The sequence below is a fragment of the Rhamphochromis longiceps genome, linkage group LG22 (assembly GCF_057381845.1).
Source record: "Rhamphochromis longiceps isolate RC_006_pf linkage group LG22, R_longiceps_female_GT1.1, whole genome shotgun sequence".
Classification (NCBI taxonomy): domain Eukaryota; kingdom Metazoa; phylum Chordata; class Actinopteri; order Cichliformes; family Cichlidae; genus Rhamphochromis; species Rhamphochromis longiceps.
Window position 1 is genome coordinate 2,423,465 of NC_140577.1, and position 13,790 is coordinate 2,437,254.

Consider the following 13,790-nt stretch of genomic DNA (forward strand, 5'->3'; position numbering starts at 1 on the left):
TAATATCAGTAGGATGTCATAGCAGATATAACACCGTCACCCTCCGTCATTGCTTTAATTGGAATGTTTCCGTTTCGTTTCTTTTTTTTTTTTTGTTGTCGCTCACAGTTCATGTGGTTTCTTTCTTTCTCTTGTCTTTCACTGCTGTGGTCACCCACTTCCCCACTCACCTACAAACAACACCCTCTATTTCTCCATATTTTCACACCACGATCACGCAAACACATCAGCTCAACGGCAGCACATTCACAACAGCCTCACAGCACGCACAGACTTGCAGGACACATAAGCAAGCCACGCTTGTTCATATTAGTGAATATTCACACACATAGTCAGACTTATGGAGTCTCTCACCACACTTCTTTTTCTCTTTCTATTTACAAACAAGGGATGTTTCCATATTCTCTCCACCTGTCTAAACGAAACACCCAGCATACATCATTAAACATACACGCACAATTAAGGGCATGCTGAGGTTTGTCACATGGAATGTAAATGGAGCTGGCACCAGAGGAAAGAGGTTAAAAATATTTAACCAGCTTAAAAAACTACAGGCAGATGTTGTTTTATTACAAGAAACTCACAAACCTGTCACAGGTTTAAATGAACTTAAAACACCTGAGTTTCCTAACGTGTTTGCAGCCGGTTATAATTCTAGACAACGGGGAGTAGCAATTTTAATACATAAAAATGTTAATTTTACAGTACTCGATACAGTTATAGATCCAGAGGGTAGATTTCTAATTATTAAACTATCAATATTGAACAAAAAACTATGTATTGTTAGTATATATGGTCCAAATGTTGATGAACCCTCATTCTTCCACGTTTTTTTTAGTGCACTCTCTGAACACCTTGATTGCACACTCATTCTTGGCGGTGACCTCAACCTTGGACTAAATGAAGAAATGGATAGGCTCAACACAACAGGAACTCAGCGCAATTGGCAGTCCACAAATATAATCAAACAGTATATGAACGACTTTGGTCTTTGCGATGCATGGCGCTCTCTTCACCCGACCAGTAAGGAATATACTTTTTTCTCGCATGTTCATCACTCTTACTCTCGTCTGGATTATTTTTTGGTCAGCAGCTCACTGCTGAGTGACATTTCAGACACTGAGATTCACCCTATAGCTGTCAGCGATCATGCTCCTGTATCTTTATCACTAATGCACAAGAATAATACTATGCCAAGTAAAAACTGGAGATTTAATATATCACTACTTAAAGATGAAGACTTTATTAAATACTTTAAAAAGGAATGGACTTCATATTTAGACTTTAATGACACTCCCGGAATATCTGCTTCTGTTCTATGGGAAGCAGGGAAAGCTGTGATGAGAGGTAAAATAATTTCTTTCTCATCACACAAAAAGAAAGAAGAAAACAAAAATATTCAGGAATTAGAAAAAAACATCAAATCACTAGAAGAAGCCTACGCGTCCCACCAAGATCAGGAAACATTGAACAAAATATGCAAAACAAAACTAGAATTAAATGAAACTATTAATAAAAAAACACAATTCCTTATACAAAGACTTCGCTTGCAGAATTTTGAACACAGTAACAAATCAGGTCGATTTCTAGCTAACCAGCTAAAAATAAATAAAGAAAAAACAACTATATGTGCTGCTAAAGATTTATCGGGGAACACAATATATGATCCTGGAAGAATAAACAACATTTTTAGGGATTTCTATGAAACTTTATACTCACCACAAATAAACCCATCTAAAAATGAAATTGATCAGTTTCTTGACAACGTAACTCTTCCAAAATTACTAGACAGTCAAGCAATGGAACTGGATTCGCCACTGACGCCAAGTGAACTCCAGGAAGCCCTGATAAGTATGCCCAATAATAAGGCTCCAGGTCCAGACGGCTTCCCTGCAGAATTCTACAAAGAATTCTGGACAATTTTGGCACCAGTATTCCACAGCATGTTGCAGGAAATCGAGGAAAAGGGCAGACTACCACCAAATATGAATTCTGCCAACATTAGTCTCCTGCTAAAACCAGGCAAAGACCCTTTATTTCCCTCAAGCTATCGTCCAATTTCTCTTTTAAATGTAGACCTTAAAATAATCTGCAAAGCTCTCTCAAAGAGATTAGAGAAAATGACCCCCCTCTTAATTCATCCTGACCAAACTGGTTTCATAAAAGGTCGGCACTCCTCAACAAACACTCGTAGATTACTTAATTTAATAGACTACTCATACGATAAAAACATCGAAACCATAATATTATCTCTAGATGCAGAAAAAGCATTTGACAGAGTTAATTGGAAATTTTTATTCGCAACTTTACACAAATTTGGTTTTGGAAACTCTTTCATAAACTGGATAAGAATATTATACAATTCCCCAACGGCTCGTATCAGAACAAATGACCAGACATCCTCCAGCTTCTGTCTCCTGAGGGGCACCAGACAGGGATGCCCACTCTCCCCTTCACTTTTTGCAATTTTTATCGAACCTCTAGCAGCAGCATTTAGACAGGCTACAACAATTAAGGGCAAAAAATGTAAGAACATAGAACATAAAATCAGTCTCTATGCGGATGATGTGTTGCTTTTTCTGCAAAACACACAAACCAACCTCTCTGAGGTAATTACTTTAATAAACTGGTTTTCAAGAGTTTCAGATTATTCAATTAACTGGCCAAAATCTACAGTTCTCCCCATTAACTGCTCCTTCCATAATTCTTCCTCTGCCCCACTGCAATCCGGAAATATTAAATATTTAGGTATTAATGTCTCTCCTAAGCTTTCAGACTTAACTAAACTAAACCACATCCCACTTCTAAAGAAAGTAGAAGGCGATCTGACTAGATGGAAATCTTTACCCATATCACTCATGGGAAGGGTCGCCACTATAAAAATGATGATCTTGCCAAAAATAAATTACTTATTTTTGATGATCCCTAACAAACCATCACAAGATTGGTTCAGATCTCTGGATTCATATATTTCCAAATTCCTTTGGAAAGATAAACCCCCGCGTATTAGCTTAAAAACGCTACACAGAACCAAGGATAGAGGAGGATTAGATCTGCCTAATTTTCACCAATACTTCTTAGCCAACAGGCTTCAGTTCATCTCAGAATGGTTAAAACATACCTTCTTAGTTGAGCCCTGGCTAGATGTTGAACAGGCACTATGCAAGGATCTAGAGATTTCAGACCTACCATTTATTAGCTCAAACATCAAAAGACATGAATGCTTTAAAAGTATCAACATCAGCTTTTCTCTAACAGCATGGTGGGAGTTTCTAAAAATAACGGAGTCTTCATTAATCCCATGCAAACGTACACCTATCTGGAATAACCCTGACATATTACAAAACAATAATATGATTAATTTCCCAGAATGGAGTTGTAAAGGAATTAAATACTTAGAACATATATTAGAGGGAACAGAATTTATTCCATTTGACAGACTAGTTGAACAATATGGGATCAACAAGACAAGGTTTTTAGAATATCAACAAATTAAATCCATAGTAAAAAAGAAATTTAACCTCAGTCAAGTTGAATTACAAACACCACTAAGTGCGGCACATTTTCTTACTCTTAAATCCCCCAAATTATTATCTAAAATATACAGAACACTTTCTAAATTAGATGAATCAATATCCCTTCCTACTGCAAAGTGGGAAGCAGATTTATCAGTCAACCTAGACCAAAACTTCTGGTCTCAGATTTGCTTAAAAACTTTTAAATTAATTAAAAATCCCAGTCTGCAATTAATACAATACAAAATACTTCATAGAGTGCACTATACAGGTCATCGGATGTTCAAGATGGGCTTTACATCTTCCAACAACTGCTCACACTGTCAAGGCAATACACCAGACAATTACATCCACGCTCTTTGGTTCTGTCCACCAGTGCAAAAGTTTTGGCGCGAGATATGTGAAGACTTATCAAAGTGTCTGAAATGTAACATTCCAACTTCCCCCTTAGTGTGTTTGTTGGGCAGCTTAGATAATGTCACTTCAGAAAAGAATATAGCCCATATGATTTTCACTGCCCTATGCATAGCCAAGAAAACAGTCCTCATGAACTGGAAAAATAAAAATAATCTTAATTCTAACCAATATAGAAATTATCTATTAGATTACATTAGTCTTGATACAGCCTCTGCCACCACATTAGATCAATTGCTCTGGGCCCCTTTTATCAGCTCCATCACCTAGTGGGGGTGGGGGGTCATAGTTTGGTCCCGCCTTCACTGTTGTGATTGGTGAGGGGGTAGGGACAGGCTTAGGGCGTCGGGGGGTTCCCCGGAGGCATCTTCCTTGGGGGGCTCAACCCGGGGTAGCGGTCACGTCCGGTTGGGGGCTCTGTTGGCTCTCAGGTGACTGTTTCCTCGCGGCTGCGTGCAGCGGGGCTAGGGGAGGGTCTGTGCTGACGGACGTGGGTTACTGACCTGGCAACCTGGCTGCCCCTGGGTGGGTCCGGAATGGGCGTGAGGTTCTGGGGGCGCTCCGTCTCTGGGCTGGGGCCCGGGCCGGGCCTCGGGGGCTTGGGTCCTGGTTGGTGTGTTGCCGGGGTTGTGGGCGGGTGGGTGCATGGGGGCCCGGCCCTGGAGCAGGGTGCCGCCGGTGCGTCGAGCCGCCTGGGGGGCTCTTCAACTGGTGGGGGAGATTGTCACATCTTGCAGGAGCTTTCTTCTCTTCAGGAACTCTCTGCAGGAGGGGGAGATACAGGAGAGGTGGAGGAAGATCTCAGCCTGGGCGTTTACCGTCTTATGTAGTCTGGAAGATGTGTGGATGGTGGGGTGGGTGCAGTTTTCTCTGTGGTGGGGTTGGGTGGACTGTCCAGGGCTCTGTGGAGCCGGGGGGCGCTACTGCACTGGGCCCCGGTCTGATGGGCCTGGGCCCCCCTTCCCTGGCGGGTCGCAGAGGGTGGGAGTGCCTACTGGGGTCAGCGGGGGAGCTGGCCCCAGGGACGGGTTACCTGCCCCTCCCTTCCTTCCCTCCCCATCTCCAGCTGCCTCCCTCTTCCCGCTCCTCCACAACCACCCACACATGCAGGGCCTTGGAGTGGGGGTATGTCACCAGGGTGCAGAGGAGGCTACCCCCCCCCCCCCTGTCCCCTTCTGGCTGCCTCTGCCTCAATTTTATCCCACAACTTAGACATTCACATTATTCACACTCTCATTACACATACATATAGGATCTTGGGGGTGGGCACAATCACGGAGTCCAAATCACCATCAGGGTGTACACCTCACCCCTGACGTCGTTGCCCACCTCTCAATTTTAAATACACTTAGTCATTGAGGGCTAGCAGGAGGGACTATGCGCTTACCTGCTGCTCCTTGGCAGGTAGCTCCATGCCCTCCTGGGTTTTAATTGCACCTTAGAACACATATGCATCAACACTACAATGAGCGGGTGGAGGGAGGTTTGGAGTCTTCTCCCACCCCCGTTCTCTGCGGCCTGCTGGAGCGGGAGGGCTAGTAGGAGGAGTTGGCCGTCCGACTGCGGTCTGGGGTGTGGGGCCTCCCTGCTGCTGCGGAGTCGGGGTGGTCTGCCTCTCCCCACCGCAGGGAAAAGGGTAACACCACCTGGGTCTGGGTGCAATTCCCCCCTCCAGGGGCGGGGGCACCTAGACCCGGTTTGTAGAGTACGCTTGGGGAGTGTGATTGTGTGTACAGCGTCTCTTTATGTCTGTCTCCACGTTGGTTGAGTGTGGAGTGAGTGCATATGAGAGCATGAGGGTGGGAATGGATGTTTGTGTCTGTGTGTGCCTGTATGTCTGTGTCTATATGTCAGGTTGGATATCAGACGCCACCTCTCTGGGGACACCTCAGGCCCTCCAAGGTTTGGAGGCCTATCTCCACCCACCACCACTTCCCCTGCCGGTGGCGGACTCCCTCAGGTGTCGGTGTGTTGGTGGTTCTTTGTGTCTGGGGGTGGGCGTCTGGGTACACACCGGCTCACTCCTTGGCGGCCGCTTGTCGGGGCCTGGGGCATGGGGCTCGCTCGGGCCCCTTTGGAGGTGGGGTGCCCCCGGCCTCTCGGCCTGGGGCTCGGTCACTCAGGCACAGCTGGGGGCCGGCGGAGCTCACGGGCGCGTCACTGCAACTCCCCCTGACTTCTGCTCCGCGGCTGCTGGGCGAGCCCTCATCTGGGACTCTCCTCAGCTCTTACTGGAACAGTGGCGCGGCTGCCCCTCTGTTGGTCTTCCATGGTCTCTTGTGTTCTGGGGGCCTCTGGATGTCTGGAGTTTTGATCTCCTCCATACCCGCTTCACACCCTGGAGGACGGGGCTGTGGCCCCCCCACACTCCCTAGCAGATCATTACATCGAGAAACCTTTGGAATGCAAGCATGCTGATCCACACAGGTATGCACACATGGGTATTCACAGACGCGGACTAAAGCTTTCTTGGCTGCTGCCTCAAAGCACACTGTGCGCTGTCTATCTTGCGTGCTGCACAATATCGTTTATTATTTAGTAACTATTGATATCTATGACTAGCTAGTTTATTGTGATGGTGCTTTGTTTTCTCTATTATTATGTTGCTCTTTGTTGTTTGCTGTCTCCTCTGTTTGTTTTTTTTGTTTGTTTTTTTTTTTTTTCTCCATACAGGTGACCCAGGAGTTCTTTTTTTTTTTTTCTCTCTCTTCCCCCCCCTTCTCACCGTCTCTTCTCCCCTTTGGTTTTCTTTCTTTCTCTCCCCCTCTCTCTCTCATTCATTCCCCCTGTCCTATTTATTAAAAAAAAAAAAAATGACAAAGGATGAACTGAAGCTCTGCCATCACGTAATGTCGCATACTGCTGTTTCTGATGTCATTTAGAGAAAAAAAAAAAAAAAAAAAAGCATCAAGGTTTCTGTGATGGCTCAACTTCAACTTTATTTTGCAAACAGATTTCCTTGTAATTTATTGCTCATGCTTCATGTTAGCCAATCAGTGTGCCCTCATGGATTATGTTTTACATGCACCTTTGTCCCCTAAATGATTAGAGCTGGGTCACATTACCTATGAAGAGCCCAGGCGTTCTTTCACCTGGGTGACTCAGCTGGAGGTGATCGGGCCCCAGCTTGTGTCCAAGCAGTGCACTACACCACGGTTCCCTTTTCTTGATCCACAGCCATCTGGAAGCTTTCCACTCCTGCAACCCTCTGATGCCAACAACTGTAAGTGTGTGGTACGGAGACCGACCCAGGAACCTCCTGTAGCCCATCTCAAGGGTTCATAGCAGATCCTCCACCCGTCAGAATTCTACAAGCTGCTGATATTTTGCCACCTTTAGCTCATGGGTGTCCTCAAAATGGTTCTCCGAGGGGGATTGCGAGTTCAAAGGTCAACAAGCCTGTAAAGCCTGTACAGGTCTTCAGCTAGTTCAGAGGTTTAAATCAGTATCTGGTAAATCTGGCGTTTGGCCTGTTGATTCCCTGTAGAGATCGCATCAGCTACTGTGTTCAAGACCTCGGTGGTGCCATATATTTCTCCCCTCTACCAGGGCTTTAGGGGAGCAACTCAAAATATGTGCTCACTCCAAAGCCTCCAAAGCCTGCCACATCTGTTCAGTCTTCACAGCAACACCTGCAGAGGAAACTCCAATGTCTGCTGAGGCTCCAAAAAGTAGCACCTCCCTGGTTCTGATGACCTTGAACTCCTCCGTTAGGCTGGTGAAGGGAATAACTTGTAGCTCCATTAACAGTAGAATCAGTTTGAGGTTCTCAGGGTTGGTGTATAAAGTGTGTACCTCTTACAACAGAGACAAGGGTTTACATCCAGCTTCCCATCTGCGGATACACCACAGGCACTTTGATTAGAGTCAGGAATGAGTCAAGAACTTTGTGTCTCTTGTCACGGTGAGTCTGCAGTAGCTTCAGTCATATTAATATGATTGTGTTTACTTTACATTTCTTACATTTTATTGCATGACTGGATATTTGTTTTTAATATAATAGCCGGTGTGAGTGTTTGGCTCATGGTTGGCACATAATTGGCACACAGCTTCTTTCTCTCTTTGCTTAAGTGGCTCAGTGGTATGCTTTTCTTAGCAGAATGACAGTCTTGTTTTCTGCTAGAAGGAGTTTTTCACAGGTTACATAAGCTGCATAATCATGCAGCTTATGTAACATCATTTAGATCACACTAGGTGTGTTTATGCATCTGCAGTAACCCCAGCCGGCTGGCTCCCTTCTCACATCACTCGTGAACAAGACCCCGAGATACTTAAACTCCTCCACTTGGGGCAGGGTCGCGTCCCTGACCTGGAGTGGGCACTCCGGGTCGCCTTCGGGTCAGGGAACGGGTCCTGACTGTCATCTGTGCTTATGCGCCGAGCGGCAGTTCAGGGTACCTAGCCTTCTTGCAGTCCCTGAGTGGGGCACTGGAGGACGCTCCTCCTGGGGACTCTGTCGTCCTACTGGGAGACTTCACTGCTCACGTGGGCAACGACAGTGAGACGCTACATCCAGATGAACAGAATAAACTTTGGGGGATACACACGATAATGTTTCATCTCCTTAATGCACGTGTAGTGTCTCTTCATTTTTCCCAACTAGCATTCTTGGAAATTACGCATTGTTCTATGTTAGGACACAGGTCAGCTGTTTTCTACTACCATACATTTGTAGGGTGGGCATGGGCAGTGTGAGGACCCAGGAGCGGACACAGACGTGGAGACAGCGCTGAACTTGAAACAAAAAGCGAGCCTTTATTTTGGCTGGATTAAAGGTGGCAAACAAAGCAGAAAGCTATGAATAGCTGACTATGATGAGTCTGTGCTGGAAAATGAAATAACTATAAAACGAATACATGAATGAGCAACATGAACATGACCAGCACGCCTGAAACCAGACACAACATGAACCCAAACACTGGGTTGCATGACCCAGACCATGACAATATTCAAGTGGTAACACGAGTCAGTCCCAGTTAAATATGAAATATGAGCTAATATGCTACTTAAAGCGAAAACGATAGCAAATCTCACAAAAGTGAGTAAGTTGAAGCTGGACTCCCTTAGGGTGGTGTCGGGAGGATGTTATCCAAGATAAGAACAATGCAGGATAACACCTCCTACCCACTCCATGACCTGCTTGCCAGTCACAGGAGAACGTTTAGTGAGAAACTGAGATTTCTCATGATGCACCACGGAACAGGACATGACGGCTGCCCCGTACTCCTCCATCGAAAGCACAGAACACACTGAAATAGTTACAACAGCCTGGCTTCTGCTCAATCAACAGCCTCCACAGGCTGATGACCTGTTACAGTTAGAGTCAAATGTGAGTCATACATATTTAATCTGTAATATTCTTGATATTTATGATTGATATTAGAGCTATTTGTAATATGTTGGAAATCTCACCTTCTTCTATGGGTGGGACCATTTTGATGCTTCAGTCTGTTTATTTCTCGCTACAGATAAGGTTATTCTACTGATCTTCATGTTTCTCTACACTGTAAACCAGAGAGATGACGCACATAAAACCCCCTCTGGACATCAGCCGAGTCCTGTTATCACACTGCATCATAGTTTCATGAGTGATTTATAATCAGGGGCACTTATGTAGAAATGCTTCTCAGTTAGGTTGACTCCTTTTCTGTAATATCCCGGCTCTCCTTGGACAGAGTTATATGTCATTTACAGGTTTTTGTTTTTTTCAAACACCTCTGTAATGGCACGATCTGATATCGTCGCGTTGGTGTTGATCCTGGAACAACAGATCATCCGCTCTAATGCATGTCAGAAGTTGGCACCAACACTTTTGTTTCACACTGAAAATGAAACATAAAAAATCTAAATGAAATTCCTGCCCCGAGAACTATAATGACCTGAGACGTTTGGCACCACAAAAGAAGAATATTGTTAAAGCAAGACTGTATGAAAGAATTTCCTTTTCCTTTGATTAGAGATAATTTCAATGGTAATGCGTCTCATTATATTTGACCTTTCTGCAGAAGCCTCGTGTGTTCTTTTGTCACTAGTTTAACTGGTTTTAGATTTCAACGAAAGAGCTTTGGTTTTATTTTAAAGGCCTTAAAAGGCAACGGTTATGCACTGTTAGAAATGGGAAGACATCCTATATGACAATGTTCGGATCGGAAATGTTTACTTTGTGAAAATTACTTCACAAAAAATAAAAGTTTCAAGGTTTGCGTGCGCTCAGGTACGTGCTTTGATAAAACTGTCGGCAAAATGTGAGTCAGCATTTCACATCATTACAAACGTCTTTAAAAGTCCATTAACAGCTGTAGTTGTAAAAGTAGTAATTAATTTTAATTCAATAAACCAATAAATTGTTTCAAGCTGTTATCAATCATTGATAACAAGAGAAATCAAAAGGCCTGACACTGAAGGTTTGCATCTCGATTCTGATCTTTACTCCGTGGCTTTATCTTTGTACCTCGCAGGCACTCCAGTAAGTTTTAAAATGTGAGCAAAGGAGCAGCAGCTGTGGCTCCACAAAGGAAAAACGCATGAACACGAGGTTATCTTTTCATTCTGACAATCATTTGCTTGCCCAGTTCTTGTACTTGGTCCAGAGGTCACTGCAAAGATATCTTTCTTTTATCCGCATAAAGTAACGTGCGTCTCTTTGTGTACGTCTGCCGGACGTCTCTCTGTCTCCGTGCAGTAAGAGACATATTCGAGTAGCTATGGATTGGATAAGCGAAGCAAAGAGAAACAAGAAGAAGATCATAGTGAGTACAGATTTTTGTTTTAATTATGTGGTAACTGGAGAATTTAACGAGACACATTGAAGGCCTTTGTGTCATTTTTACTCAAAATGTAAATGAAAGTTTATGATAATGAATTCTTACCAATGGCTGGAATGACACCAGCGAGCAGGCCTCCGATCAGCCTGATTTTAAACGTGTGCTCTGCTCTATGTCAACATTTAAACATTTCCAAAGCTTGCATTAAACAGGCATCTACCCAAAAACCTGTCACAACTTCATACGTGACTAACTGAATAATAACAAGCAGTTGTTCCTATCACACATGTTTGTCGAGAAGATTACAACAATTTCCAGACATTTGCGCACACGTATCGTCTGGGAAAGCTTTGAATGGGCGATTATGAGATCCAGCTGTTCACCTGATGATAAACACCCCTGTGTAAAGTCAGCGTGAAATAATGAATACAAGTCTGATTGATGGTAATTATTCCAACAATCAGTCCAGAAGCCATAGTCTGTAAAACTGCACGTCTCCTCAATTTAATGTTATAAACTGGTTGCTCTAAGGCACTGACTAAATGCAGCTGATAAGAGCGCCTATAAAATAAACTGCTACTTTTCTGTCATAAAGAAGAAACTGCAGTGGCATCTTGTAAGTAGAAGGTAATAAAAAAACACCACAGTGAACTGCAGCTGTATAAGTTTCTGTTGCACTCTCGTTTCTGTCATTAAGCCCTTTGCTGCTTATTTTACAACTCGTTTGGCAACAACAAACTGGAGAACGTGTTTCCACTCACCGATAGAGCCTGACCGTTCTGTGCTTTTGGTTGTGTTTGACTTCATAAGAAAGGATTTGTTGCTAGGTTCGCTTCATGTTTGCATTTGTGTCGCACAGATTGGTATCTTGGCTGTGTCGATTGTGACTCTAATCCTTGGCCTTGGACTCGGTCTCGGACTGGATTTGCAGAGATGTCAAAACCAAGGTACATTCACAAACAGCCACACACACAAACACGCAAACGTGTCTCTGCAGGCTCAGAAACTTCAAACACTTATATACAACAAATACTTTCTTAATAAATTGCATTATTTTCCCATATGGCTTCATCGTCATGACTCGGGTGAGCGTATGCTGACGATTTAGGTTCATTTAGAACCGTCAGAGTGAGTCAGGCACCAAATCAGCATCTCATGTCAGAGAGAATTAACTTCCTCCACTCATTTTAAAAACGTCATTTAAAAAGGAGAATGTCCTCCTACAAATGTTTTCCTGTGGATGAAAAAGGGATTTCTATTCCTCACAACTCATTAAGTTGTTATTTTTTCCTGTTTAAAGTTCATTTTTACCACTGAAGACCTGGCGGTGACTTATTTTGTGTCTTTTCCACAAATCTCAATTACTTAAAGGTCAAGTGAACATTTATTAAAGGGTGGAGCAACTTTGACATTTATGAAGCGCCTTGAGGCGACTTTTGTTGTGATTTGGCGCTATATAAATAAAATTGAATTGAATAGTACCTGATTGTACTTCTAACGGTCGAATAAGCTTTAGAAACGAAGATGAAAGATGAACTGAAGTGTTCACCTGTCAACAAACATTCTGGTCTGAATGTTGAAATGCTGAAAGCTTTACAGACAGAAATGCTGAAGCCTAAAGACTAATGTCAGTCATGTTACACTCGGTTCTGTGCCTTTGTCAGAGAAGGTGCTCTCCATTAAAAACACCAGGCTGTTTCCTCAGGGTCAGAGTTTTAGTCTGTACATTGTAACACTTCTTTTCCGAATGACTTGGCTGCCGGGAAATGTTACCGGTGGTGAATCCAGCCAATATTCTTTTTCACCCGCACAAAAAGATTTTTGGTTACATAACAGAATAAGCAGGGGAGCAGGGGCACTGCTGTTTTTAAGCCTGTAGAAACCAGAAACCTAGAAATGTCTCTAGGAGCTCAAACCATCTAGCAGCCGACCAGAAACAGCATCATAGATCCGGGCCTGGAAACACATACACAGCCTTTTATAAGCACTGGAGGATGCATTAGTGTTCCAAAAGTGATCATAATTCACAATAAACAATGCAAGAGTATCAAATGAACCACACAGGTTGATAGGACTGTGGTTGTTTTGTATTAAATGTGCATTGTTGCATACCAGCATGGCTAAAATCCAAGAACACAGCCAAAATACTCAAATAGTTTCACTGGACGCTTCCCCTACCCTGCAGAGAGCAGCACTATTTCCATTTGTCTTGTGCGGGAAGTTTTTGTCTTGATGTCTAATAGAAATCACATTTAGTGTCACAAGTAAACTGTACAGCTGACAATGTGACACATGAGTATATCTCATCTCATATCTCACCTGATGTCAATTTCCAAATCCCACAGAAATGCAGAAAAAAGCAAAAGCTTCGCAAAAAAACAAAGGTCTAAAGAAAAACAGTAGGCCAAATCCATGACCAATCTGGTGCATGTGACTGTTTCACTGTTTTTCAAGCTTTAATACTCATCAGCATGTGAATAAACTGACTCAAATGATCAGGAAATCAAGTTTCTCATGTGAAAATCAGCAAGACTTGCAAGAAACAAGTAGAGACAAGAACAGATGGAAAGCTTAACTTACTGAAAGGACAATCTGGAAGCTGAAGGGAAAATGGTCCAATTATGCAAAAATAAGTCCCTCTATTAAAATATGTGAGTCACATTGAGATCTCACGTCCATTGGATGACAGGGTGGGGATTATTAATGCTAACATCTCAGTGTATTGAGGTTATAATCACCTGATGTAAGGCGTCAAATTTCAAGAAAGAAGCTGTTATATTTGCAAACATTACTTATCGTAATCCTGGAGGACGTGAAGAAGTGTTGCCTGTGTATTCCCAGATTTAAAGGCCAGAACTGCGTGCAAAGAAAGAGCTGTCTAGCAGCTTATAGGCGTCACTGTGCTGTGAAAACCTAGCATCGACTTGTCTGAAATTTCACATGAAATGTTTTTTTCTTCCCATTAATCAACATGTGTGTCAGAACCAGGTGCGCTCTGATTCATGAGGCTACATCCTCCAGTCAGCAAGTAATTAAAAAAGATGCAAAACACATACTTTCAGACATCTGAGCAAACAATGAGGGGAAAACACTCTTT

General features: G+C 43.3%; 1 protein-coding gene across 1 annotated transcript in view; it reads left to right on the plus strand.

Moving 5' to 3' along the window:
* The first annotated feature begins 5,383 nt into the window (after window positions 1–5,383).
* Window positions 5,384–13,790, plus strand: part of LOC146643075 (venom phosphodiesterase CdcPDE) — a 48,591-nt gene continuing 40,184 nt past the window's right edge. Inside the window, exons 1-2 of the mRNA XM_085395925.1 lie at window positions 5,384–10,678; window positions 11,553–11,640. Of these exons, the coding sequence (XP_085252051.1) occupies window positions 10,634–10,678; window positions 11,553–11,640 (133 nt within the window). The 5' untranslated portion in view covers window positions 5,384–10,633. The remainder of the gene's footprint in view (window positions 10,679–11,552; window positions 11,641–13,790) is intronic.